At 55.5% G+C, this 26855-nt stretch overlaps 2 protein-coding genes across 2 annotated transcripts; one reads left to right on the top strand and one right to left on the bottom strand.

Moving 5' to 3' along the window:
• The first annotated feature begins 8962 nt into the window (after positions 1–8962).
• On the top strand, positions 8963–16375 carry SLC39A13 (solute carrier family 39 member 13). Its single transcript, XM_012452548.3, has 10 exons — positions 8963–9459; positions 10088–10396; positions 11884–11997; positions 12286–12407; positions 13334–13441; positions 13528–13617; positions 14341–14391; positions 14681–14813; positions 14964–15063; positions 15194–16375. Exons 2-10 carry the CDS (start codon positions 10096–10098, stop codon positions 15267–15269), a joined length of 1095 nt encoding a protein of 364 aa, XP_012307971.2. The 5' UTR covers positions 8963–9459; positions 10088–10095; the 3' UTR covers positions 15270–16375.
• Positions 16376–18111: 1736 nt separating this feature from the next.
• On the bottom strand, positions 18112–25966 carry PSMC3 (proteasome 26S subunit, ATPase 3). The gene is made up of 12 exons (XM_012452550.3): positions 25734–25966; positions 25396–25479; positions 24345–24470; positions 23833–23937; positions 23653–23715; positions 23270–23407; positions 22414–22557; positions 22160–22308; positions 19690–19786; positions 19325–19470; positions 18449–18530; positions 18112–18282 (listed from the first exon to the last, which is right to left on the bottom strand). Exons 1-12 carry the CDS (start codon positions 25806–25808, stop codon positions 18172–18174), a joined length of 1320 nt encoding a protein of 439 aa, XP_012307973.1. The 5' UTR covers positions 25809–25966; the 3' UTR covers positions 18112–18171.
• Between the last annotated feature and the right edge of the window lie 889 nt (positions 25967–26855).

The raw sequence follows: 26855 nt of genomic DNA, 5'->3' as shown, positions 1-26855 counted from the left end.
ACTCTACATATACAACAGCTTGTAATCCTTGATACAACTGCAGTATCAAGGATTCTTTTTTTTTTTTAAAGACAGGGTTTCACCATATTGGCAGGCTCGTCTTGAACTCCTGATCTTAGGCGATCCGCCCGCCTTGACCTCCAAAGTGCTTGGATTACAGGCGTGAGCCACCACGCCCGGCCGATACTACAGGTATTCTTATCCCCATTTCACAGATAAGGAAACTGAGGCTCAGGGAGGACTGACAGGTGCAAGCTCTGCTCGCTAGAAAGGGGCCGAGCTGTGTGCCTTGTCCAGTGGACCCTATGCAAACCCTGAGGCAAAGCAGCACCTCTTTGGAAAAAAGACTTCAAGCCTTTTCAGGTCTCACTGCTGCCCCCAGGCCCACAGCCACAGCCTCTTCCCAGCTCCTCTACCCTATCCCTAGTCTCAGTTCTACTGCTTCTCCTGGTCCAGGCTGGAGGATTTCAGAGTTGAAAAAAATCCAGTCTTGGCCAGGCACAGTAGCTCACGCCTGTAATCCCAGCACTTTGGGAGGCCAAGGCGGGCAGATCACTGGAGGTCAGGCGTTCGAGACCAGCCTGACCAACATAGTGAAACCCTATCTCTACTAAAAACACAAAATTAGCCAGGCATGGTGGTGCATGCCTGTAATCCCAGCTACTCGGGAGGCTGAGGCAGGAGAATTGCTTGAACTGGGAGGCAGAGGTTGGGGTGAGCCAAGATCACGCCATTGCACTCCAGCCTGGGCAACAGAGCGAGACTCTTCTCAAAAAAAAAAAAAAAAAAAAAACCTCCAGCCTCATGGGAGCACAGAGATGGTAAAATCCAGAAAGCGGATGAGCCAGGCTCCCCTTGGCTCTCAGCCCTGGGCACGAACACCTAATGGTGGTTAATTCCACTGAGACAGGCCCAAAGAGGCAGCATTCCTGGTGGTGAAAGCTCAGCGCATCCGCACCAGACATTCCCGCATTTAAATTCCAGCTCCGCAATGGAGAGACCACCCTCTGGGTAAGTGACCTCATGAAAATGGGAGAAAATGCCTCTCCTGGCCTGGAGATCTCACAGGAGGGAAATGTGTTTCCAGCAGCCATGGCCCAGCCCTCCTTCACACACCAACTTGGTCCAGTAGGTACGATTATTACTCCCATTTTACAGATGAGGAAACCCAGGGAAAGGAGATGTCCGAAGGACACACACAGCCTTGCAGGGGCTTGAAATCCAGTCCTGCCTACCTCCAAGTCCTGTGCACTTACATACACCTGAGCGGCCCTCCTTCCTTTCCTCCTAGGAGTTCTGTACCTTCCTCGCCCGCAGGGCCAGGGCCCTGGGTGGCAAGTTGGACCATGACTGGATGGGACTGGAGGGCTTGGCCCTGCCTGGCTGTGGCTGCAGTCCCCAAATACCTGACTGCGCTGGCTCTTTGTTGGGCTGAGGGATGCTGCCTGGGCATGCAAGGGGTTGGAGACCAGATGCACTTCCTTGCCATGTTGCCTTGGGTCACTCAGCTCTCTAACCTTGTTGGTGTCTGACTTTCTTGGGAGAGGGGTATCACCCCTTCCAGGGAGCCTGCAGGGTAGGGCTGGGGCTGGGGCTGGGACGCTAAGAAAGCTGCGCTTGAGCTTCCTCACTGGCGCAGGTCCTTCCAAGGCCCTGGGAGGGGCCTCAGCAATTTTGTTTTTGATTTTGTTGTTATTTTGTTTTGTTTTGTTTTTTTCAGACAGAGTCTTGCCCTGTTGCCCAGGTTGTAGTGCTGTGGCACGACCTTGGCTCACGGCATCCTCCACCGCCAGGGTTCAAGCGATTTCCCCTGCCTCAGCCTCCTGAGTGGCTGGGATTACAGGTGCACGCCACCATGTGCGGCTAATTTTTTTGTATTTTAGTAGAGACAGGGTTTCGCCATGTTGGCCAGGATGGTTTCGATCTCCTGACTCTGTGATCTGCCTGCCTCGTCCTCCCAAAGTGCTGGGATTACAGGTGTGAGCCAGCGCACCCAGCCTGTTTTGTTTTTTTAGGCAGAGTCTGGCTCTATCCCCAGGCTGGAGTGCAGAGGTGCAATCTCAGCTCACTGCAAGCTCCGCCGCCCGGTTTCAAGCGATTCTCCTGCCTCGGCCTCCAGAGTAGGTGGGACTACAGGCGCGCGCCACCACACCCAGATAATTTGTGTATTTTTAGTAAAGAAGGAGTTTCACCATGTTGGCCAGGTTGGTCTCCATCTCTTGATTTCATGATCCACCGCCTCGGCCTCCCAAAGTGCTGGGATTACAGGCGTGAGCCACCGCGCCCGGCCTCTCAGCAATTCTGTAGCTGTGATTTTGTAATCTCCTTATAGAGTGCCCCCCAAAATGGTTTTAAGCTTCAGGCTCCACCAAACCAAGATCTGTCCCCAGGGCGGGGCGGTGGAAAGCTTTCCAGCTCCCTCCCACTTGCTTTTTGCATGCTGGTTCTGGGGCTTTGGGTGAAACTCCCCACTTTCCCGTCTATGCAATGGGGATGAATGAAGCGATGCGACGCTCAGGAGACCCGCTGTTCAAAACTCGCCCAACCCACAGAGGTCGTCACAAGCCTGCACTTGGTCCATCCGCAACAGCCCTGTGGGGAAAACCGGGTTCCTACCCGCATTTTCCAGCTGAGATAACTGAGGCGTGGAGCCCTGCTGCGGCTCATCACTGAGGCTGAGTGGGCAGGCTGCAGCCCCATCCCCCACGGCTCCCTGGGGTCTCCTCCCAGGATGCCCAGCCCGGGCAGCAGGAGGGGGGTCTCCAGGGTGCGGGGGCGCTCTGGAGAGCCCGGGGGCGGAGGCGGCGTCCCGCACCATCTCACCACAGGCCCTTATCTGCTCGGGCAGCTTCCGCCCCCCCACCCCAGGCCCCGCCGCAGGCCCGGCCCCCGGCCCCCGGCCCCCGGCCCCGCCCCCGGAGGGCCCCTCCCCCGCGCCGCCCGCCCCCAGGGGAGCTCCCGAGCTGCCCCGCTGCGGCCCAGTCGAGCGGAGAGGGGGCCCAGTCCCCCAGGTGGGCAGCCGGAAGTGATAAATAACCGAGGTGGGGGGGACACCATTGCTCTGAGGCTCGAGCTGCCCCGGGATGCTCGCCCCCACCCCAATAGGGGCTTCCCAAACTAAGTTGCCCTCGCCAAAAGTAGGAGGGGTGCTGAGACGGAAGAGGAGAAGGGTCCCTTAAGGCCCCAGGGACTAAAGAAGTAGCGGGGTCAGTTTCAACAGGGCTCCGAGGGGCACACGACCTCCTCCCACACTAGCAATGCCAAGTGGCCTCCCTGGCACAGGTGTGCGGGGGAAGAGAGAAGAGACACCGTGGAGAAAGTGAAAAGCAAGCCACAACTAGCCATGTCTGCAGACTGCAGCGGGGAACAGCCTCAAAAATACATAAGAAACTCTTGCAAATCAAGGAAAAAGAAAATCAAGCAATCCAATAGAAAAATAGATAACGCACACAAGAGAATTTGCTCAAATACCATCCAGGGAGGCTCAGCCTCACTGCTGATGAGGGCGATGCAAATTCAGACCACAATGAGAGGCTATTTACGCCTCTGAAGGGCAGAAGGGAACTGTCCTGACAGCCAGGGCTGGCCTGGAGGGGAGCAGCAGGCCCTCCTGCTTGTGGCTAGTCAGGGTGCAGCCCAAAATAGCCCCCCAGGGAGAGCAATCTGGCCTTATCTCATGAAGAGGAGGTACAGAGGCTGTCACTCACTCATCCCCCCAGGCAGCAAATCAAGATAAGCTCTCAGGCAAGTGCTCCAAGAGACAGGGACAAGAATATTCACAGCTGTGTTGTCCCTAATAGCAAAAAAATCCTAAAATAATATCCCAGGGCCCATTGATTAGAGAGTGAATAAATTACAGTAGACACATTTGCATGGTGAACATCATTCTGCAGAAGCAGATGACCCACGGGTTCGCTGACATCATGAAAGAATCTTTGCACCATGGTATTGAGTGGAAAAAGTCAGTCCAAGAAGACGCATACAGGCGGCCCTCTGTATCCCTGGGTTCACCATCCATGGATTCAACCAATCTTGGTTGGAAAATATTTAGGGAAAAAATGGATGGTTGAGTCCGTAGAAAAATGTACAGACTTTCTTCTTGTCATTCCCTAAACAATACCGTGTAACAACGATTAACATAGCATTTACATTGTTTTTTGCAATCTAGAGATGATTTAAAGTCTATGGGAGGATGTGGTAGGCTAAATATGCAAATATTTAATACCACACCATTTTATATTAGGGATTGAGCATCTGTGGATTTTGGTATCCTCAGGGGGTCTTGGAACCAACTCCTCCACTCCCAACGAGGACACCAAAGGACAGCTATCCTTACTCTTCTCATGAAGTTCAAAACCAGGCAAGCCATATCTTCACAAATAACAATGTTCCTTCCTTCTTTCTAATACTTTTGTTATTAGGAGATGATGTGATTACCCACATAAGAGACTCTAGGCAGCCAGGCACGGTGGCTCATGCCTGTAATCCCAGCACTTTAGGAGGCTGAGGCAGGCGGATCAAAAGGTCAGGAGTTTGAGACCAACCTGGCCAATATAGTAATACCCTATCTCTACTAAAAATACAAAAATTAGCCAGGCGTGGTGGCAGGCACCTGTAGTCCCAGCTACTGGGGAATCTGAGGCAGAAGAATCACTTGAACCCAGGAGTCGGAGGTTGCAGTGAGCTAAGATTGTGCCACTGCACTCCAGCCTGCGCAACAGAGCAAGACTGTCTCAGAAAAAAAAAAGACTCTAGGCTGGGCACAGTAGCCCATGCCTGTCTTCCTAACAGGTTGGGAGGCCAGGAGTTCTAGACCAGCCTGGGCAACGTGGCAAAACCCCATCTCTACAAAAAATACCAAAAAAATTAGCCGGGCATGGTGGCGTGTGGCTGTGGCCCCAGCTACATGGGAGGCTGAAGCGGGAGGATCACTTGAGCCCAGAAGGCCGAGGTTGTGGTCAGCAGAGATCGTGCTACATACCAGCCTGGGCAACAGAGCGAGACTGTCTCAAAACATATATATATATATCTCCATAAAAATATAAAACACCTAGAAGTAAACTTGGTAATAATTATTCAGAACCTACAGGAAAACAATTGTAAAATTCACTAAATGATGTAACACCTTAAAACAGCCTTTTTTTTTTTTAAATTTAAAAAAGCCAACTAAAATGGAATATTGTCTAGGTATACATATATATATCAGAAAATGCTTTATCAAAAAAATAAAAGTAAGAGTCAGATGTGGTGGTGTTCTCCTGTAGTCTCAGCTTCTTGGGAGGCTGGGGCAAGAGGATCATGTGAGCCCGGGAGCTTGAGACCAGCCTGGGCAACAAAGCAAGACCCCATTCTAATTTTAAAAAAAGAAAGAAAGAGGCCGGGCACGGTGGCTCACGCCTGTAATCCCAGCACTTAAGAGGCCAAGACTGGCGGATCACTTGAGGTCAGGAGTTCAAGACCAGCCTGGCCAACATGGTGAAACCCTATCTCTACGAAAAATACAAAAATTAGCCAGGCGGTAGTGGCGTGCGCCTGTAATCCCAGCTACTCAGGAGGCTGAGGCCAGAGAGTTAACTTGAGCCTGGGAGGCAGAGGTTGCAGTGAGCTGAGATCACGCCACCGCACTTCAGTCTGGGCAACAGAGTGAGACCCTGTCTCAAAAAAGAGAGAGAGAGAGAGAGAGAGAGATAGGGAGTTTATATAGTGAGATTTTCATATTTCTAAGATGAGATTTGATATATCTATGCAATTTTACACAATTGCATATATGTGATCATATACATCTTTTATTTTCATTTATTTATTTAGAGACAGAGTCTCGCTCTGTTGCCCAGGCTGGAGTGTAGTGGCGCAATCTTGGCTCACTGCAACCTCTGCCTCCTGGGTGATTCAAATGATTCCCCTGCCTCAGCCTCCAGAGTAGCTGCATTTACAGGTGCCCACCACCATGCCTGCCTAATTTTTTTTTATCTTTAGTAGAGATGTGACTTCACCATCTTGGCCAGGCTGGTCTAGAACTCCTGACCTCAGCCTCCCAAAGTGCTGGGATTACAAGCGTGAGCCACAGCACCCACTTATTTATTTATTTATTTATTTTGAGATGGTGCCTTGTTCTGTCACCAGGCTGGAGTACAGTGGCGCAATTTCAGTTCACCACAACCTCCGCCTCCCGGGTTCAAGCAAATCTCCTATCTCAGCCTCCTGAGTAGCTGGGATTACAGACATGCACCACCACGTCTGGCTAATTTTGTATTTTTAGTAGAGATGAGGTTTCACCATGTTGGTCAGGCTGGTCCCAAACTCCCAACCTCAGGTGATCCGCAGACCTCAGCCTCCCAAAGTGCTGGAATTACAGGCGTGAGCCACCGCACCCGATCATATACATCTTTTAATGTGTTGTTTCCCTTTAACATTTTTTCCTTCTCTATTCACATCAGTTCCTCCCACCATGGAATCCATAATATCACTTTAATGTGTTATCTATATTTTTTATGTATTCATTATACATAGACTGATATATACTGATACCTTTAATCATATATACATATACGGGTTTCTTTTTGTCATTATTTTAAAATAGTCTCTTTAAAAAAGTGGATATTAAATATCTCTGTATCTCACTTTTTTCACTCATATACCTAAAAGCCCCTGCAGATCTAAGTTAGCGCTTTATTAATTTGTAATTCATATTTTTTCTTTATTTTTGAGACAGGGTCTCACTCTGTCACCCAGGCTGGAGTACAGTGGCACAATCAGTGCTCACTGCAGCCTTGACCTCCTGGGCTCAAGCAATCCTTCCACCTCAGCCTCCTGAGTAGCTGGGGCTACAGGTGCACACCACCACACCTGGCTAATTTTAAAATTGTTTGTAGAGTCAGGTTCTTGGTTTGTTACCCAGGCTGGTCTGGAGCTCTTGGGCTCAAGAGATCCTCCCTCCTAGGCCTCCCAAAGTGCTGGGATTACACGTGTGAACCACTGCGCCTTAGGAACCAGGGAATTCCAGTCCAGGTGGGAGGAAAGGGTAGTGCGTTGGCAGAAGCAACATTTCTGACTGGGTCTTGCCCATCTCCTTGTTGGGTGGCCAGGAGCCCTCAGCCCCCAGAGGCAGGAATGCTAACTGTGTTATTGTGATATCATTTGCATATTGTGAAGTGCTTTGCATAAGATGGAGTGCTTTGCATACAGGGAGGGAGGCATCTTAGAGGTCCTAGGGCGGGATCCCTGAGTAGCTTTCCTCGCCAAGAAACCAACCCAGAGATTCCATTTTGGAACTCAGGGAGGGAACAGAACATCCTAGCAGTTGTATGGGCCCAGTGGGGTGAGATGGACAGAAAACTTCAAAAGACAAGCTGGGCCATCAGGGAGGAGCTGGCGGTCTAAGGATGGCAGACACTGCAACATGAGGTGAGACAGGCACCAGAGGCAGCCCTGAGAGCAGACTGTGCCCTCTGAGCCCCAGCAGAGGGGAAAGTGACAGAGCAAATGGATGGAGCTGCCCTGGGAGGCTGCTGAGGGTCAGAGACTTAGAGACCCGTACTCATCGCAATCTCTGCCCAAGTGAGTACCCACATGCCCTTTCCTGAATCTTCTATACTGGTTGATTTCCAAAGAAGAATACGAAGTGGAAACGCCAAGCCACTGCTGTTCAGGATGTTCAGGACCTAAAAGTGAGAAGTGGTATCACACACACACTCTGGCTTCAGGACATCCAGGTTTGAATCCTGGCTCTGCCATCTGTGCCACTATGTGAACCTGGGCTAACAGTACCCACCACAATGGGATAATATTAGGATTCAGTGAGATAATGTGAGTAGAGTGAATAGCACATAGTTGTGCTCAGTAAATTGCGGTTATGATAAGAACTGCCAACCAGTGTTTACTGCCCTAGTCTAACCAAAGAGGTCAGGTCTAGCTTCCTCCAGATGAGGCCAGCACAGAGCCCTGGCACCCCAGGTTTGGAGTTCCCATCAGCAGGGTCCAGCCACCATGCATTGGACTCCAAAGGGTTACAAGCCCTGGAGACAGTGGCCTGAGGTTCCCAGTAAAATACCAAAGCATAAAAATAATTCGATGAGTAAGAATAAAATTCCCTCTTCTGAGGTTCCCGGGGCCAGGCCCCTCCCTGCGGCAGGCACTTCCCCTTTCCCATGTTCATGGAGGAGCCAGGCCAGGCTGACTCAGAGCAGGAGCGCACAGCAGGCCTCCCAGCCCGACCTGGGCATCGTGGTCTGGCGGCCGGGCGCGCCCCCGTGCGGCCACGAGCGGACTGCGGCTCTGGATGGGAAGCGGCGGCCAGACCCACAAGCCCCGCAGCCCGGCGGACCGCGGTCCCCGCAGAGCCGCCGCCTCCGCCCCCGCCCCTGCCCAGCCTGGCTGAGCGCGGTGCATGCGGCGCTCCCACTTCCGCCCGGCCCTCCCCGCCGGCCCGCCGCCCGGCCCAAACGGAAGTGCGCCCTCTGCGCGGGTCCCCCAGCGCCGCGAGGCGGAAGCGCCCTCTGCCGCCACTCCCCCCGACCCCGCGGCACGCGGCGCCTCGGGTTCCGGACAGGCCCCGTGTGACGTGGCCGTGCGCTGGGGGCGGCTCCGGGCCGGGGGCCGGGCAGCCGGGCGGCCGGGCGGGGCACAGCCGGGGCGGGGCGCGGCACCGCAGCTGGATGGCCGGGGCCGCCCGGAGCGCCGCCGCCGCCGCCGCCGCCGCACGGTGAGTGCCCGCCGGACCCTTGGGGCTCGCGCCCCGGGCGGGACGGACCCGGCCGATCCCTTGCCCCACCCGACTGGTCCTCATAAGATCTGGGCTGGCTCCCAGGGCCCGGGAGTCAGACTCGCCCTCCTTGGCCTCCTCTCCCCCGTTGCCCCGCGCTCCGCGCCCCATCCCTCCCTCGCTGTCCCCTCCGCGTCCCACCTGCCTCTCTCTGGCTCTGTCACTCTCTCCTTTCCCTCTCTTCTTTCCCTTTCCCCTCAGACTCTCCGTGTATTCCCTCTCCCTAGCCTGTGGTCCCTTCAACTCTGCATGACCGCCTCGACCTGGCCCAGTCTTGCCTGTGGTCCCCAGTGGAGCCCCGCTGGCTTCATCAGGGTACCTGAATAGTTACGGCCTGGAGGTCCTAGACATGGGCATCTCTACCACCACCCAGAGGCAGCCGCTTTCTTCCCCTCCCATCTCCATCAGGAGATGAGGAAACTGAGGCAGGGACATCACCAGCTCAAGGTCACAGCCAGCCTGAGGCAGGGCAGACCGCATTTAAACCTCGTGCCCGAGTTTCCAGATGGAACTTCTCGCTTGGTTGACTCACGTCCACATCCTGTGATCGGCCGGCTGGGCACATTCCTGCTGTAGGGAGCTCCAGAGGCCTCCCCTGGCACAGGCTCCTCATGCTGGGCACATCCACCTGCACTTTCAGGCTCATCTCGTCCTCACAGCTGAGGGATGTGATATTGATCCCTGTCCTGCACAGGAGGGTACTGAGGCTCAGAGAGGGGGATGCAGAGATTTGCCTAGAGTCAGACAGCTGAAAGTGCAGCGCAGAGTTCACCACTGGGGCTCTAAAGCCTGCGCTCTGCGAGGCATCCCCTTGCTAAAGGCTCCTTTCTCATTAGCCCCACCTCCTGTCCCCTCGGTGCCCCAGGGACATTGGTTTCCTGGTTTTTCCCTGGCTCAGCTGCTCAGTTTCCCCACATGTATCTCTCTGAATCCCCCCCATCCCCTTCCTTAGACTGGGTGCCTCAGTCCCTGGGGTGTCGCCTGCTGCAGAGCCTTCCCTGGCAGCCAGAGACACCCAGCTGGGTTGGGCCACCGGTGGCTGAGGAGGGCCAGCCAGCGCCTCACCCTGTCATTAGGGAAAGTTTAGCCTCAGGCGGAGGTGCTGACACAGTCTGGAGCTGCTCAGAAGGAAAAAATGTGTGGTGCTCGGGAGTGGGGCGTGGAGGTGCAGGGCCCCACTGCTGTGCACCCAGCTCAGACGCCCTGGCAAGGGCAGCAGGAGGGTGGATGCCAGGGTCCCTTGGGGGAGGAGGGAGGCGCCACGTTTCCTAAGCAGGTGTGCGGCCAAGGCTGGCAGCTCACGTAGGTGGCCTTTCTGTTTTTCAGTACGTGGCATGCCTGGATGTCCCTGCCCTGGCTGTGGCATGGCGGGCCCAAGGCTCCTCTTCCTCACCGCCCTTGTGGTGGAACTCCTGGGAAGGGCTGGGGGTTCCCAGCCGGCCCTCCAGAGCCGGGGGACTGCGACAGCCTGTCGCCTGGACAACAAGGAAAGTGAGTCCTGGGGGGCCCTGCTGAGCGGAGAGCGGCTGGACACGTGGATCTGCTCCCTCCTGGGTTCCCTCATGGTGGGGCTCAGTGGGGTCTTCCCATTGCTTGTCATTCCCCTGGAGATGGGGACCATGCTGCGCTCAGAAGGTGAGTGACCCTCCAATGGCCCCCAGGGTTGGCCAGTGGTGTGGAAAGCACGCTACTGCTCTTCTTAGGAGACCCCGGGTCACAGAGTGTCTGAGATGGAAGGAGAGGATAGAAGAGAACTTCTTCCCTTGGTCTTGCCAGGAGTTATCTAGCCAGAGGTGGCTGGCTTAGCCTTCCCCAGGAGCTACAAGCACCTGGTAGCAGAGCCTGCCTCTACCTGGGGAGGGGCTCCAGGAGATAGGGATGTGGCCATGGGTGGGAGCTTTGCCCCTACTACCCTTTCATACCACGTGCAGGTACTGCCCGTTTACAAATAACATGTTGTAACTAAACACACAGGAGAGCTCGGGGGAGCTGCTAAGAATCATGTGCCTAACCCCCACCCAAGAGGGTTGGACCAGGGTCCTGTGAATCTGTTAGAAACGAGCACCCCAGAGGCTTGTGCTGCCTGCTAGGCTCAGGAACCATTCACTTACCAGATGGTGACCCAGCAGCTCTGTGCCAGGCACTGGGCTGAGGGCTGGCACCACCGCTGTGAACAGAGCCCTCCTAGGGGCCACAGTCGGGCCTGTGCTCACCCCTTAGAGCAGCCCTGCGAGGTCAGTGCGCGGAGCATGTGGATTATTAGTTCCGTTTTACAAGTGGAGAAGCACAGGCAGAGGCAGTTTCCCCTGGGATCCCACCCCAAATCCAGCTGCTTCTGTCCTCTAGGCCTCAGCTTCTCTATCAAACCAGAGGGTTGGACATGGCTTTCAGGCAGGTGACTTCAACTCTGGATGCTCCAAGTCCCCAAATCTCTGCCACTTTTCTGATAGTGATAGCGGCTGAGAGAAATTCCCACTTAATGAGCACTCACTTTATATTTTGTCATTTAATTCCCATAAGAGGCCAGGTGCGGTGGCTCACGCCTGTAATCCCAACACTTTTGGAGGCCAAGGCGGGTGGATCACCTGAGGTCAGGAGTTCGAGACCAGCCTGGCCAACATGGTGAAACCCAGTCTCTACCAAAAATAAAAAATTAGCCAGGTGTGGTGGCATGCACCTGTAATCCCAGATACTCAGGATGCTGAGGCAGGAGAATCCCTTGAACCTGGGAGACAGAGGTTGCAGTGAGCCAAGATTGCACCACTGTACTCCAACCACTGGGCAACAGAGCGAGACTGTCTCGAAACAAAATAAAACAGAATAATAATTCCCATAAGACCCAACTTACAGATGGAGAAACTGAGTCTCCAAAGTCATCTGCCAAGGTCACGAGCTGGTGGGTTGGGAGCTGGGGCGTGTCAGCTTTTCACCATGACATGGTGGTATCCTGATGGGCATATGGCAGGGTGTGGTGTTTCTGCTGTGAGGTAGGGACCCAGGAAGAGCAGCCACCCATATCTAGCCTTCTGCAGGCCCAGAAGGAACCCAGTGAGTGGGGTGGGATGGAGGTTAAGCCAGGACTTCCAGGTTGGTCCCCCAGACCCCACATCTCTGCCTTGTAGCTGGGGCCTGGCGCCTGAAGCAGCTGCTCAGCTTCGCCCTGGGGGGACTCTTGGGCAATGTGTTTCTGCACCTGCTGCCTGAAGCCTGGGCCTACACATGCAGCACTGGCCCTGGTGAGTGAGGCCACAGGCCAGGGGCAAGACGGCGGCAGGAATGGGGGCCTGGTGCCCATGCCCAGGGATGGCCAGGAGAGGGATTCTGGGCATCTGACAGGAACTTGCCTGGGAGTAGGGGGGTCATCATCCTAGTCTCAGGGCCCTGGCCCCAGTGGAAGTCCTGTGCCCAGGACTGCTGTCCAACCCACCCTTGTCACTGCCCTGGTGCCCTGGACAGATCCCATTACAAATGACCCCCTCCTATGGCCCTGGCTTGGCCTGGCCTGGCATTGCTGCCCCCTGCAGATGGTGAGGGGCAGAGCCTGCAGCAGCAGCAGCAGCTGGGGCTGTGGGTCATTGCTGGCATCCTGACCTTCCTGGCGTTGGAGAAGATGTTCCTGGACAGCAAGGAGGAGGGGACCAGCCAGGTAAGCCCCACACCCCCGGGCCTGGATATGTCAGCCTCTGTGCTGTGGTGGTGCCTGGGGCCTGGAGGCCCAGGGTCTGAGTTGAGCCCTGAAAAGAGGGGTCTTCTGGCCCTCTCCTGGGAGCTACCGGAGGCTAGGCCACCTTCTTTGGGAGTGACAGCATTAGCCCCTGATGTGGCTTGTTCTGGTAGCCTGATGGTGACAGCAGTTGAGGAGGGTTTTTTGAGTTTGGGGATACCCGGCTAATGGAGTAGCAGAGAATTCTAGCTAGAAAAAAGAGGGGCTCCCTCTCTCTCTTTTTTGTTTTTTTTTTTTGAGACAGAGTCTTGTTCTGTCACCAGGCTGGAGTGCAGTGGCACGATCTCAGCTCACTGCAACCTCTGCCTCCTGGGTTCAAGCAATTCTTCTGCCTCAGCCTCCTGAGTAGCTGGGAATACAGGCGTGTGCAACTGCGCCCAGCTAATTTTTGTATTTTTAGTACAGGCAGGATGGTCTCAATCTCTTGATCTTGTAATCCATCTGCCTCGGCCTCCCAATTATTATTATTTTGAGACAGAGTCTCACTCTCTTGCTAGGGCTGGAGTGCAGTGGTGTGATCTCAGCTCACTGCAACCTCCGCCTCCCAGGCTCAAGCGATTCTTCTGCCTCAGCCCCCCGAGTAGCTGGAATTACAGGCGCCCGCCACTACGCCCAGCTAATCTTTTGTATTTTTAGTAGAGACAGGGTTTCACCATGTTGGCCAGGCTGGTCTGAAACTCCTGACCTCATGATTCGCCTGCCTCAGCCTCCCAAAGTGCTGGGATTATAGGCATGAGCCACCGTGCCTGGCCCCCTGTCTCTCTGTCTCTATCTCTCTCTCCCTTCTGTCTGCCCTGGCTGAGTGGGGGGCATCTAACATCACCTCTCCCTCCTCCTCCTGGCCCTAGGCCCCCAGCAAAGACCCCACTGCTGCTGCTGCCGCGCTCAATGGAGGCCACTGTCTGGCCCAACCGACTGCAGAGCCCGGCCTCGGTGCTGTGGTCCGGAGTATCAAAGTGAGTGGCCCGCTCAGCACCCCTGCAGCCACAGCCCTGAGTGGCAGCCCTGCTCAGCCCTGCCTCCTGCCTTCCCTCCCTCCCAGGTCAGCGGCTACCTCAACCTGCTGGCCAACACCATTGACAACTTCACCCATGGGCTGGCTGTGGCCGCCAGCTTCCTTGTGAGCAAGAAGGTGAGTTGGGCTTGGGGCTAGTGGGGCTCTGGCAATTCTGGTGGCACCCATGTGGACTCCGCCTGTGTCTAGAGTCTTTGCTTCTTGCCCCTCCATTGCTAGCGCTCTCATCTAAGACCCTCGTCCCATCCTCCCTGCTGCTGTCCTGGATGCTGCCGTTCTTTGATCCTGAGCCCCTGGTCTGTTCCTGTTCCCAGCACTCCTTGTTGGGTACCTCTATCAAGCTGCTAGGCATGGCCCCTGCCTGCTCCTAGATGCTTCTGTCTCCCTCTGGCCTCTGGCCTCTGGCCCAGGGGCAGCCTGCTCTGCAGCTGGCCAAGCTCTTTCCCACCTCACACTGTTCCCCTTGCCTGGAATGTTCTCCCACCCACGCTTTGAGTGGCTGATGACTCATCCTTTGGGCCTCAACTTACATGGACTCCTCCACAAGGCTTTTGCTGACCTCCTCATCTCAATTTGGTCCCTGGGCCTGCTCCACCGGCACCCTGTCCATCCTTCCCTTCCCAGCGCCTGTGAGCGTGAGTGTCCTGTCTCTCCCTCTAGACCAGTGGTTTCGTTAGGGTAGGTTCCTTGTCCCCTTTAGTCACTGCTATATTTCCAGTGGCCAACACAGTGCCCACCCAGAGCCAGCTCAGAGCAGAGTAAACCTCTGTGGAATGAGTGGGCGAGTGGGGTGCCCAGCCCTCAACACAGACCCTGCAGCCACGGCTCCCCTCCCTGCAGATTGGGCTCCTGACAACCATGGCCATCCTCCTGCATGAGATCCCCCACGAGGTGAGCACTTGCAGGGCACCCTCCAGGGGCCAGGCCCCCAGGGTCAGCATGGGTGTGAAGCTTGGGAGGCTGGTGGGGTGGGCCTGCCCAGCATGGCACGCTGGGGCTGGGCTGTGTGGGCCAGAGCTCCTCACCCCAGCAGCCTGCAGCTGCCATCTCTGCCATACTTGGGATGGGGATCCCAGGGGCAGGCTAGGGAAGGGCAGGGGGCTCAGTATGTATCGTGCTTGAGCACTCAGGGCATCGGGCCCCACTGGGGCGCAGGGTGAACATCCAGACCTCCCTTCAGGTGGGCGACTTTGCCATCCTGCTCCGGGCTGGCTTTGACCGATGGAGCGCAGCCAAGCTGCAACTCTCGACGGCACTGGGGGGCTTGCTGGGCGCCGGCTTCGCCATCTGTACCCAGTCCCCCAAGGGAGTAGGTACGGGCATGGTGGGTGGTGGTAGCAGGTGGTGTCAGCAGAGTTGCGCCAGCCAGAGTGTGGCTGCCTCACTGCTGGTCCCTAGGCCTGGGAGGTGGGGAGCACACATGGTGCCCCGGGTGCCCAGCTGGGTGTTCTTCTCTGCTGCAGAGGAGACGGCGGCCTGGGTCCTGCCCTTCACCTCTGGTGGCTTTCTCTACATTGCCTTGGTGAATGTGCTGCCTGACCTCTTGGAGGAAGAGGACCCGTGGTGAGTGACTTCTTGGAGGAAGACGACTGCCATTCACAGGGCCCTTAGGGGCCCAGGAGGGAGGGGCTCCTGGCCACTGCCCCCTCCCCCTCTCCATGCCTCCACCGTGAGCCCCATTCCCTCCCCACAGGCGCTCCCTGCAGCAGCTGCTTCTGCTCTGCGCGGGCATCATGGTGATGGTGCTATTTTCGCTCTTCGTGGATTAACCATCCCTGACGCCCCTGCCCCCCTGCAGCAATAAGACGCTCGGATTCACTCTGTGACCGCATATATGAGACGCAGAGAGGGCGAGTGCCTGCGAGAGAGAATGAGCCTCCCACCCAACAGGAGGGAGGTGTGCGTGGATGTGTGTGGTGTACACATGTGGCCAGAGGCGTGTGCGAGACCGACACTGTGATCCCTGTGCCGGGCCCAGGGCCCAGTGTAGCGCCCGCTCCCAGCCATGCTGCGGTCACCTCTCCTTGCCACCCTGTCATCTTGCACCTCCCGGAGTGAGCAGTGAGGGTCCTCACCCTGTCGGGACCCCAGGAGCAAGAGCAGCCCCAGGATCCCCAGGTGCAGGGAACTCCAGACCTGGCCTGCCTTCCACTGCCCCTCTGCACACGCAGCCAGGTGCCTAGGGGCCAAGGCTGGGGCAGCTTTGTTCCCCTTTCCTGGCCCTTCCTTCCCCACCTCTAAGCCAAAGAAAGGAGAGGCAGGTGCTCCCGTACCCCCAACCCTACTCAGCACTGACAGTCCCCAGCTCCTAGTAGTGGGCTGGAAGCCGCTTCCCAAGACCCTTTCCTCAGGGCTGCCCACCCTGGGAGCTCATTCCTGGCGAAGAATGAGCCCTGGCAGCACCAGCAGCTCTTGCCACCTCCAGCTGCCAAACAGCAGACTGCCAGGCAGGGAGCAGCCCCAGGCCAGAGAGGCCTCCCGGTCCAGCTCAGGGACACTCCTGCCAGCACAGGGGCCAGGGACTCTTGGAGCAGGCACAGAGCGAGCCTGGGCTGCCCTCCCCAGCTCAGGCCCCTTTCCTTCTCCACTGGGGTTGGGGTAGGTGGGGGCAGTGAGGGCTCCGCACATTGTCAGCGCTTAGGAATGTGCTCTGGGAGAGTGCTGAAGCCATAATCCCCAGCCATTTCCCTTGGCTGACGCCCAGGTACTCAGCTGGCCCACTCCACAGCCAGGCCTGGCCCTGCCCTTGACCGTGGATGTTTTCAGAAGTGGCCATCGAGAGGTCTGGATGGCTTTATAGCAACTTTGCTGTGATTCCGTTTGTATCTGTAAATATTTGTTCTATAGATAAGATACAAATAAATATATCTCCACATTTATTGTGTGGGTTCTGCCTCAGTTCTGCACAGCCTTCCATGGCCAGGCAGGGCCTTCCTCACAGCCACAGCCAGGCCCTTGTCTCTGAACTGTCACCCCTGCAGCATGTCTTCCTGGCTTGTTAACTTTTTGCCCCAATAGTGACTGAGCACCTATAGGATCCTGGCCCTATGCCATTTTAGCCCCTTACCACCACCAACTCCAGGACGCTGTCCTTATTTTTATTTTTGAGACGTAGTCTGTCTCACTCTGTTGCCTAGCTGTAACACATCCCATAAGATAAGTAAGTGTCTCAAGGACCCAATGACTCCTGGCCTCAGATCCAAGGAATGAACCATGGCTGTCCCCACCAGCCACCCCCTCACCTCCACAGGTGCTTGGGGCTGCTAGCTGTGTGCGAGCATCACAGCCCACTGGGAGAGGCCAGAGGCCCCATTTTAGAGCTGAGGAAGCCAAAGCAGGTGAGGGTGGTGCCTGTGGGGAACATGGGTGTCATGGTCAGGAGCAAATGCCTATCTGGTTAGAAGAGGGAACAGGAATGCAGGACGGGCAGCTGAGTCCAGGGCAGGGGACAGAACCAGAAGCACTTCGGGGGCCATGCTGCTGGACTCCTGAGGCAGGGGCCAGGGAGTCAGAGGGAAGCCAGGCAGGGGCACCCAGGGAAAGCAAGACTAGCAGGGAGGGCGTCAGAGCCAGGAAGGAGCTGGCCCTGCAGGCGGAGGCCAGTCAATAGCCTGCTGTGCTTAGGTGCATTTGGGGGGTGAAAAGAAGGGGAAAAGGAGGGAAGAGGTGGACAGGGGCTTTTGCCAGTGGGCAAGAGGGAGCTGACACAGCTCTGATGGGCTACCATTTCAAAGGCTGGTCAGGAGGCCACCAAAGCCACTAGGAGATGGCCTCGTGGAAAGGAGACTGGATTCATTCGCTGCCCTGGGCCTGACTCCCAGCTGGGCCACCTAACAGCTGTATGATCATGGCCCAGTTGCTTACATGAATCTGTAAGATGAGGATACCCTCCTGGTGTTTATCCTGATAACCAGATAAAACTATGTGTGAGGACCTGTGTGGCACGCAGCCCAGAGTGCACCCTCAGTGAATGGCAACCACCCTAGCTGGGCATGAGGTTGGGGGCTGGAAGGTTGGAAGGGCACAGGAAAGCCCCATAAAGAATTTGTGGCAGCATGTGGGGCCAGCTGTCAACAAATGCTTTATGGGGTGAAGAGACGGCAAAATTGGGGAGGGGGCACAGTGTGACAGATCAGTCCTAGAGGAGCTCCAAGTGGATCCTGTTCAGGCAGTTTTTGGCCAAAGGACAGGGAGAGAAAGAGCTAAGGGGGCATCTGGAGAAAGGAGGGGCCCAAGGGCCAGGAATCAAGGGAGGGGGCCGAAGGCCTAAACCCAAGCCTGGCTTTACCAGAAGGTAAGGACAAGTGCCAGACACCAAAATGCCGAAAGGGAAAAGGCATCTATCCAAGTCCTCTGTGCAGGAACTGTGGGGACATGAGCTTCTGAGAGCTCAGAGCGGAGTGGTACACGCGGAGACGGCTCTGTGGGGCTTGAAGGCCCAGGCAGCAGCTGCAGCACCACGCACAGCCCCAAAAGGCCTCACCCTGACCAGTGGTGTGGGCCCACGGCTGTTGCAGGGTTACCAGCCTGCAGCACCTGGGGAAGCGGCCTCCTGCACATGCCCCCACTCCTCCACCCAGGGCCCAGGGAAGGCAGACAAGCAGCGGCAGGGACCTGAAACCATCTTTTATTGCGCATTCCAGCTGTGAGCCCGGGGTAGGCCTGTGCACCCTAGGCGTAGTACTGCAGGTTGGCTTTCTTCTTGGCCTGCACCTCCAGGATGCCTTCCATGTAGTCCTCGTGGGTGAGCTCCGTGGCACCCCTGCGCAGTGCGATCATGCCCTGCAGCCGGGACAGACAGAGTCTAGGGGCCTCCCCAAATGCCTACCCTGGCTCCCTGAGGCCTGGGCCTCTTCCCCCAGCAGTCTCCACCAGCCAAATACCCACTCCCTGTCCAGGGAGGGGGCAAGAAGGCATGAAGTGACGCATCCCCCACCTGACCACTCACCGCCTCCACACACACAGCCTTGCACTGGGCCCCGTTGAAGTCATCCGTGCAGCGGGCCAGCTCCTCGTAGTTCACGTCAGGACTGGGAAGAGGACAGATACTGCAGGCTCAGTGGTTTATGGGGAGCAGGCAAAGGGGGCAAATGTCCCCCCGGCCCCATCAAGCAACAAAGTCAAGTCGCCCTATGACTGGCGGCAAGTCCCTTACCCACTGCGCCTTGTTTTCTCAGTATCAGATGTAGGGGACGAAGGGGGCAAGTTAATGCAGGTTATACCAGGTTATTTCTAGGGTCTCTTGAGCTCTGGCCTTCTAGAAATCTGCATCTGAGACTCCAGGGACTGACTCGGCACAAGGCAGGGGAGCAGGGGGATGTGGCGACAAAAGATGGTATCTATTCTCCCCCAGCTGAGCAGGCCCTGCTGTCCTCATCCTGTGCTTGTCAGTCACATCTAATCCTTACCACAGCCCTATGAAATTGGTGCTGTCATCTCCAAGACCCAAGTAAGAAAAGTGGGGCTGAGAGAGGGTATGCCACCTGCTGAGAGTCATACAGATTTGAACTCAGGTCCACCTGGCCCTGGCCATGCCTGGTCTGTGCTCATGTGCTGAGGTGTGAAGCAGGGAAACTGAGCGTCTCCAGCCTCTGTGCCTTCATATGAGGGGTGCAGTCTAAGGAGCAGAGCACCCAGGATTACAACCTGGGCCCTGGCAAGACACTGCATCAGGCAACTGGGGAGAAACAGGCTGGCACGTGGATCGGTGCCATGTGCGCCTGGGGCCAGGGAGGTGGTGGTCGTGGAAGCTGGGGAAGCTCAGCACAGAGACACCCTCCTGTGCCTGTGCAGGTCTCTGCGCCTCGCCCGTGCCCCTGCTCACCTGACATTCATCTTTCGGGAATGGATCTGCATGATTCTGGCCCGGGCCTCTTCATTGGGCATTGGGAACTCGATCTTGCGGTCCAGGCGACCTGAGCGGAGCAGGGCGGGGTCCAGGATGTCCACCCTGTTCGTGGCTGCAATTACCTGAGGAAGGGGAGAAACCACAACTTGAAAAAAGAAAGGTGTTCACAGATGGGCAGACACAGTCAAAACAGGCAGAGAGGCAGCCTGGGGAGTGGGTGAGACATATGGGATGTTCAAGATAGATCCCAATTCTCATTCTAGCTTCACGACTCTCGAGCTGGGGGCCTGGCAGCTCCTGACTACTGAGCCTCTTCTTCACCTGGGAGTGCTAATACTCACCTTAACTTGGGTGTTGGGCTGGAAGCCATCCAGCTGGTTCAGAAGCTCCAGCATCGTCCTCTGCACCTCCCGGTCCCCAGCCTTCTCGCTGTCAAAACTAGGGCACAGGAAGCCCGAGACACTGGTGAGGGCACAGCTTGGGCAGAGCCCTCCCCTGCTTTACCCCCTGGAAGCCTCACCTAACTCATCCAGGGCTGGGAAATGGCTCACTCAACTTGGAGCCCCCAGCCCGGGGACTGGCACATAAAAGGTGTCATTAATTGTTGACCACATTGAGCTAAAGAGACTCCTAGGATCAGGTGCTGGGCTGAGGATAAAACAGTGAGCAAGGCTGGGCACGGTGGCTCATGCTCTAATTCCAGCACTTTGGGGAGGCTGAGGTGGGCAGATCACCTGAGGTCAGGAGTTCAAGACCAGCTTGGCCAACATGGTGAAACCCCATCTCTACTAAAAATATAAAAGTTAGCTGGGCGTGGTGGCAGACGCCTGTAATCCCAGCTACTTGAGAATTGATTGAATCCAGGAGGTGGAGGTTGCAGTGAGCCGAGATCACGCCACTGCACTCCAGCCTAGGCTGGATGACAGAGCAAGACTTACTTCATCTCAAAATAAAACAAAAACAAAAAACAAAACCCAGGCTGGGCAAGGTGGCTCATGCCTGTAATCCCAGCACTTTGGGAGGCCGAGGCGGGCAGGTCACCTGAGGTCGGGAGTACAGACCCGCCTGATCAACATGGAGAAACCCTGTCTCTCTAATAATACAAAATTAGTTGGACATGGTGGCACATGCCTGTAATCCCAGCTACACAGAAGGCTGAAGCACGAGAATCGCTTGAACCCGGGAGGCGGAGGTTGTGGTGAGCCAAGATTGCGCCATTGTACTCCAGCCTGGGCGATAAGGGCAAAACTGTCTCAAAAACAAAAACAAAAAAACCCAGCAAAACCAGCCACTGCTTGGGCTGTTACTCTGATGAATGTGCGGTTGCAAACTGAGCTAAAGCTTAGAAATACAGGGATCTGGCCCAGGCTTGGACGGTATTGTACGGGAGAGCCCAGGCAGGCATCCCCAAGGAGTGTCCCTGAGGCCGAGATCTGAAGGTTGAAAGAACACTGGCCGGGCAGCCGACCAGTGGAAGAAAGGGCAAGAGCCACGGCGGGCTTGAAGTGCAGGGGACACCTTGGCAGGAGTCCAGAGCAGGGGAGGCGGGAGACAGGCACAAGATGAGGCTGAAGGCGCAAAAGGGTAATGGCACATTGAGCCCTGCAGGCCACATCAAGTCCAGCATTTATCCCAGGAAGGGTTTTTTTTTTTTTTTTAGACAGAGTCTTACTCTGTCACCCAGGCTGGAGTGCAGTGGCACAATCTCGGCTCACTGCAACCTCTACCTCTAGGGTTCAAGTGATTCTCCTGCCTTAGCCTCCCCAGTAGCTGGGACTACAGGCATACGCTACCACGCCTGGCTAATTTTTGTTTTTTTTAGTAGAGACGGGATTTCATCATGTTGGCCAGGCTGGCCTTGAACTCCTGACAAGTGATCCACCCACTTCAGCCTCCCAAAGTGCTGGGATTACAGGTGTGAGCCACCATACCAAGCCAGAAAGGGTTTTTAACGGGATCGGTTTGTCGGGGACTACTGTGGGTTCATGCGAGCAAGGTGGCCAGATTCCTGCTGTGGCTTTTTTTTCTTTTTTTGAGATGGAGTCTCACTTTGTCACCAGGCTGGAACGCAGTTCACTGCCAGTTCTGCATCCCAGGTTCAAGCAATTCTCATGCCTCAGCGTCCTGGGCAGCTGGGACTATAGGTGCACACCACCACTCCTGGCTAATTTTTTTGTATTTTTAGTAGAGACGAGGTTTTGCCATGTTGGCCAGGCTGGTCTTGAACTCCTGGCCTCAAGTGATCTGGCTGCCTCAGCCTCCCAGAGTGCTGGGATTATAGGCATTCCTTCCTTCTTTTTTTGAGACAGGATTTCACTTTGTCACTCAAGTTGGAGTGGAGTGGTGCCATCACATTGGCAGCTATAACCTTCCAGCCTCAAGCAATCCTCACACCTCAGCCTCCTGAGTAGTTGGGATTACAGGTGTGCACCACCATGCCTGACTAATATTTTTATTTTTTATGAAGACAGGGTCTCCCTATGTTGCCCAAGCTGGTCTCAAACTCCTGGGCTCAAGTGATCCTCCCATCTTGGCCTCCCAAAATGGTGGGATTACAGGCATGAGCCACCACCCAGATTCCTGTTTTGAAAGGAACATGCTGGCAGCTGTGAGAATGAATGGCTGGGGAAACAGGGAGGCCGGTGATGAGGAGTTAGGAATCTGAACCACAAGAGTTGAAGAGCAGAGCCACTGTCCAGGGGCAGGAAGGGGTACAGGGTGGGAAAGAACCAGAATTTAGCACAACTGAGAGTCGGCCTCCCTTCCTCCCACTGCCACAGAGATCACTGGGGACGCCTGCCCCTTCCTTACCGCTTGGTGCCGATGGCATCCAGCTCATCAATAAAGATGATAGATGGCGCTTTCTCCTTGGCCAGGGCGAAGGCATCCCGGACTAGCTTGGCACCATCTCCAATGAACATCTGTACCAGCTGTGGGCCAGCCAGCTTTAGGAAGGTGGCCTGGCAGGGAAAAGGTGGTAGGATCAGGTCAAAGGCAGACCCTTTGAGCTTATCTGGTAATTTCTGTTCCTGCGCACTCCCCCACATCCCTCCCAAAGCACTCACCTTAGTCTGTGCAGCACAGGCCCGGGCCAGAAGGGTCTTCCCCGTCCCTGGGGGCCCATACATCAGCACCCCTTTTGGAGGTTGGATCCCCAAGTTCTCAAACTTCTCCTTGTGGTTCATTGGCAAGACAATGGCCTCCACTAGCTGCCAGGAAGAAGTCCTGGTAAGGAGATGAAGCCCTGAGAGCTCCTACAGCCCAACCCTTCATGGCTCCAACCCCAATCTGCATCCCTCCTACTCTAACTCAGGGACATACCCACTCCCTTCCCCATGTCTGGCTATGGCCTCTCCAGGAACAGGAGTACATGACAGAAAGACACTAGGCCAGGGGCTGGGTACAGTGGCTCATGCCTGTAATCCCAGCACTTTGGGAGGCTGAGGCAGGTGGATCACCTGAGATTAGGAATGCAAGACCAGCCTGACAAACATGGAGAAACCCAATCTCTACTAAAATTACAAAATTAGCTGGGTGTGGTGGTGCACGCCTGTAATTCCAACTACCCGGGAGGCTAGGGCAGGAAAATCGCTTGAACCCAGGAGGCAGAGGTTGCGGTGAGCCAAGATCACATCATTGCACTCCAGCTTGGGCAACAAGAGCGAAACTCCATCTCAAAAAAGAAAAAAGACACTAGGCCAGGAACCAGGAGCCTGAGCTCTAGTCCTGGCTCTGGCATCCTGGGCAAGGCATTTAAACTCTCTGGGCTCCAGTCTCCTCACCTGTCACATGGCACCCCCCTCCCCTTCCTTCCTAAGATGCCATGAGGATAACAGACACATTAGGGAGATGAGCTGCATCAATGGCATGGAGAAACTGAAAGGCTGGTGAGGCTGCTGGCTGCTGCCATGCCTCCCTCACCTCCTGGATCTGCTTGTCCAAGCCCCCAATGTCACTGTATTGCTCCGTGGGCCTCTCATCCACCTCCATGGCCTTCACCCGCGAGTCGTACTCTGTGGGCAGCGTCTCCAGGATCAGATAAGAGTCTTTGTTCACACCCTGAAGACATAGCACAGGGCCTTTAGATTTGGCCCAGCTCAAGGCCCACCCAACTGACTGGGTGACAGGTGTCTGCAGAAGGAAAGACAGAGGACTGGGCAATACAAGAATCAAACAGCAAATAGACAGGATTCCAGACTCTCCGAGCTGTTCTGCTGAGATTCAGAGCCAACAGTGACCTGGGGCAGGGGAGGGGGCTCAGCTAGTCACCAGAAAAGCATTGCCTGGGCTCAGGCCCCACTCACCACCAGGTCTCCTGGCTTTAGCTTTTCAGCATCCACCAACCCAATCACAGGCAGGAAGTATGTCTGTGGGCAAGTTACAGGGGCAGTCTCGGTTAGTGTCCTCAGGGAAGGCTCCCTAGTCCTGTCCCACAGCCACCCCTCACCCTCTTCCAGTCTGTCTTATAGCTGAGCCACACTCACCTGTCGGGTAGAGGTTTTGATCACAGCACACTTGCCCTTCCTCTGGGAATCCAGGTCAATGTTGGCACCATCCTCCTCTTGGTCATTGGGATCAACATCCAGGAGCTGGGAAGGAAAAAAGCTCAACCTCTTGAACTGCCCAAGGCCCAGTGCTTCCTAAGACAGTTCCTAATACCTGCAGGGCTAGCCATCCCCATCTCCCTCCTCCAATAGCCCTGAGCCCAGCAAAGGTGGGTGCCTCTGCTAAGCCCAGGGATTGATCTCTGTGTAGGTGCTGCTTCTCTGCACAGGGCACATCTACCCTGGAGGAGACACAACCAGTAGAAAAGGAGACACTGAGACTTCCAAGGCCTTTGCAGGCCCATATCTCCCCATCGAAGTGCCCCCAGAGGTGTAGCTCCGACACGCAGTTTAGCCTCAAAACCTCCAACCACTCTTTCCCTAGCAGCCCCAACCCAGGCTGTCCCCAATCCCCGCTGACTCCCTCTCTTCCCCTCCACATACACACACACCTCGATGACGTTGGAGACAAGGTATGGCAGGGTCTTGTTCACTTTGATTTTCTCACTGTTCTCTTTGATCTTGTCCTTCATGGCTTGGAGCTCATGGGTGACTCTCAACACTTCACTCTTCATGATCTGGCATGGAGGGGAAGAGGAGCAAATATAAGCCCATGGCACAGCTTATGCTAGAACCCTGTAACTGGTGAGGTCCCAGGTGCCCAGGGGACCCTCTGGCATCCATTCATCCAGCTCTGAGGCTCTCTGAAGGCAGAGTCTGACTGTGTTCATATCCTGCAGAAGTCAAAACAGGAGGCCAGTGCGGAAACAACCTGGTAAAACAGTGGTAGTACTTACTGCAATAAAAGCAGGCCTCGGAGACGGGCAAATACAGGTTTTAGGTTCTGCCTCTTAGTAAGAACTGGGTGTGCCGGTCGCAGTGGCTCACGCCTGTAATCTCAGCACTTTGGGAGGCCAAGGCAGGTGGATCACCTGAGGTCAGTTCGAGACCACCCTGACCAACATGGAGAAACCCTGTCTCTACTAAAAATACAAACTTAGCCGGGCATGGTAGTGCATGCCTGTAATTCTAGCTACTGGGGAGGCTGAGGCAGGAGAATCGCTTGAACAGGGAGGCAGAGGTTGTGGTGAGCCTAGATCAGCCCACTGCACTCCAGCCTGGTGACAGAGTGAGACTCCGTCTCAAACAAAAAAAAAAAGAACTGGGTGCTTTACCGCAGTACAAACCTCTCTGAGCCTCAGTTTCCTCATCTGTAAAGTGAGGCTTTTACTAAAAGAAGGATTCTTGGAGGATTATTCCCAGTTCTCACTGGGAAAAGCAATCTGATAACTTCTCATCTCAGTCCAGGTCTCCCACCACCCCCTGCCTGTCTTCTTGTCCCTTTTAAGGCTGTTTTCTTTCCTCTTTTCCTGCTCCAAGGAGGAAGCCCAGAGCCCCATGTCTCCCCCCAGGGTGGCCGAGAAGGAAGTAGGAGAGGCGACTCGGATAGCCGGGGCTTATCCTGTGAGGTCTCCATCGCCCGCACAGGAGCTGTGCACCCACCTTGATCTCACTGTCCAGCAGCCGTGTGCGCTGGATGATCTCCTCCGTGGACATCTTGAGCACCTCCTCCCCAATTCCATCTTGCTGTAAAAAAAATTATTTATTTATATATTTAGTTGAACTCAGGACAAGTATCCCGCGTTCTCCGAACCCACCCACAGCCTCAGTTTGCACGCCCATAAAACCAGGATGAAGAGTCAGGACCCCTGCCCACATTCCAAACGACCCCGTCCCCGGGACCTGGCCAGACCTTGACCCTCAGCCACCTCCTTCCCTCCTGTCAAAGGCGTCTCCCCGCGGGCCCCGGTTCTGGGACCGCCAACTCGCCCAGTGCCCACCTCGGCCTCATCCCACACCGTCGCCATCTTCTCCTGCCGAGTCACTGGACTCTCGAGATTCGGCAGCAGATTCATTTCCTGGAGGAGCAGGCCGAAGATGGGGCCTGGCCGGAGCCGCAACGGAGATTAATGCCGTCTTTCTTAAGGCCTTCTCTTGACCGGTGGAGAACCTCTCCCCGCAAACCCTGACTCTTGACCGGATTAGCTCCGGCCGCGCTGGAGGCGGCGAATCTGCCTCTCTGACTCCAAAGACCAACCCCTGGCCACAGGCCCCACCTCCGCAGCCTCTGAAACGTTCCCGCCCGCGTCCTATTTTTGCCGGGCGCTTGAGGTGGGGCCGCTATTGGCCGGTGGGCGCGTTGGGGGCGGGGCCTGGGTGTAAAATCGGAAAGGGAGGGAGGAGGTGGGATCCGCGAGGGCCTTTGGGAAATGTAGTTTTTAATCTGGCCCGTGACAGACGCTTGCGGAGGGGCGCCTTCAAACTCAAACCGTGAACCGGATAGGAATAGAGGGATTTACACAATGACACTGCCTCCTAATTCGTAAGCGACATAGGCCAGACATATGCAAAGGGCCAAAAAGGCATGCCACCTCAGGCCGCATTTTTACAATTATTTAAGTACAAACTGGCCCGGAGTTACGGGAAGGAATCATTAACCAGCTTTAAAGAGAAATCGCTGCTGGTCCTAACGTCAGAGAAGTCTTCACGGAATTGTCCACGTGGTAAGAACTCAATTGACCATCAGCCTCTACGATTAAAAACATTATGACTCGTGTCTGCAATCGTTTGTTTTCTCTGCCCATGGTTCGTTATCTCAGTGAACAGAGGCTGGTCTCCGGATCATGGGAGACTCATTCGTTGTACCTTTGTCTGCTATTCTATTTTTTTGTTTGTTTGTTTGTTTGTTTATTTTCATTTTTTTTTTAAAGAGACCGGGGTCTTGGTATGTTGCCCAGGCTGGAGTGCAGTGGCTATTCACAGGCGCGATCCCACTACTGATCAGCACGGGAGTTTTGACCTGCTCCGTTTCCCCCCTCCTTAGGCAACCTGGTGGTCCCCCGCTCCCGGGAGGTCACCATATTGATGCCGAACTTAGTGCGGACACCCGATCAGCATAGCGC

The sequence above is a fragment of the Aotus nancymaae genome, unplaced genomic scaffold (assembly GCF_030222135.1).
Source record: "Aotus nancymaae isolate 86718 unplaced genomic scaffold, 86718_ANA_hifiasm-v0.15.2.pri h1tg000059l, whole genome shotgun sequence".
Taxonomy (NCBI): Eukaryota; Metazoa; Chordata; class Mammalia; order Primates; family Aotidae; genus Aotus; species Aotus nancymaae.
Note: the sequence above shows the minus strand (reverse complement) of the source record. Positions and strands in the feature narration are given on the sequence as shown.

Coding starts and splice junctions, on each gene's coding strand:
- SLC39A13 (XM_012452548.3), top strand. CDS start 10,096: ATGCCTGGATGTCCCTGCCCTGGCTGTGGCATGGCGGGCCCAAGGCTC. Junction 14,392..14,680: donor TGCATGAGATCCCCCACGAG/GTGAGCACTTGC, acceptor ACCTCCCTTCAG/GTGGGCGACTTTGCCATCCT. Junction 14,814..14,963: donor CCAGTCCCCCAAGGGAGTAG/GTACGGGCATGG, acceptor TCTCTGCTGCAG/AGGAGACGGCGGCCTGGGTC.
- PSMC3 (XM_012452550.3), bottom strand. CDS start 25,808: ATGAATCTGCTGCCGAATCTCGAGAGTCCAGTGACTCGGCAGGAGAAG. Junction 24,471..25,395: donor TGCTGGACAGTGAGATCAAG/GTGGGTGCACAG, acceptor CCTCCATGCCAG/ATCATGAAGAGTGAAGTGTT. Junction 19,471..19,689: donor AGCCCAACACCCAAGTTAAG/GTGAGTATTAGC, acceptor CCCCTTCCTCAG/GTAATTGCAGCCACGAACAG.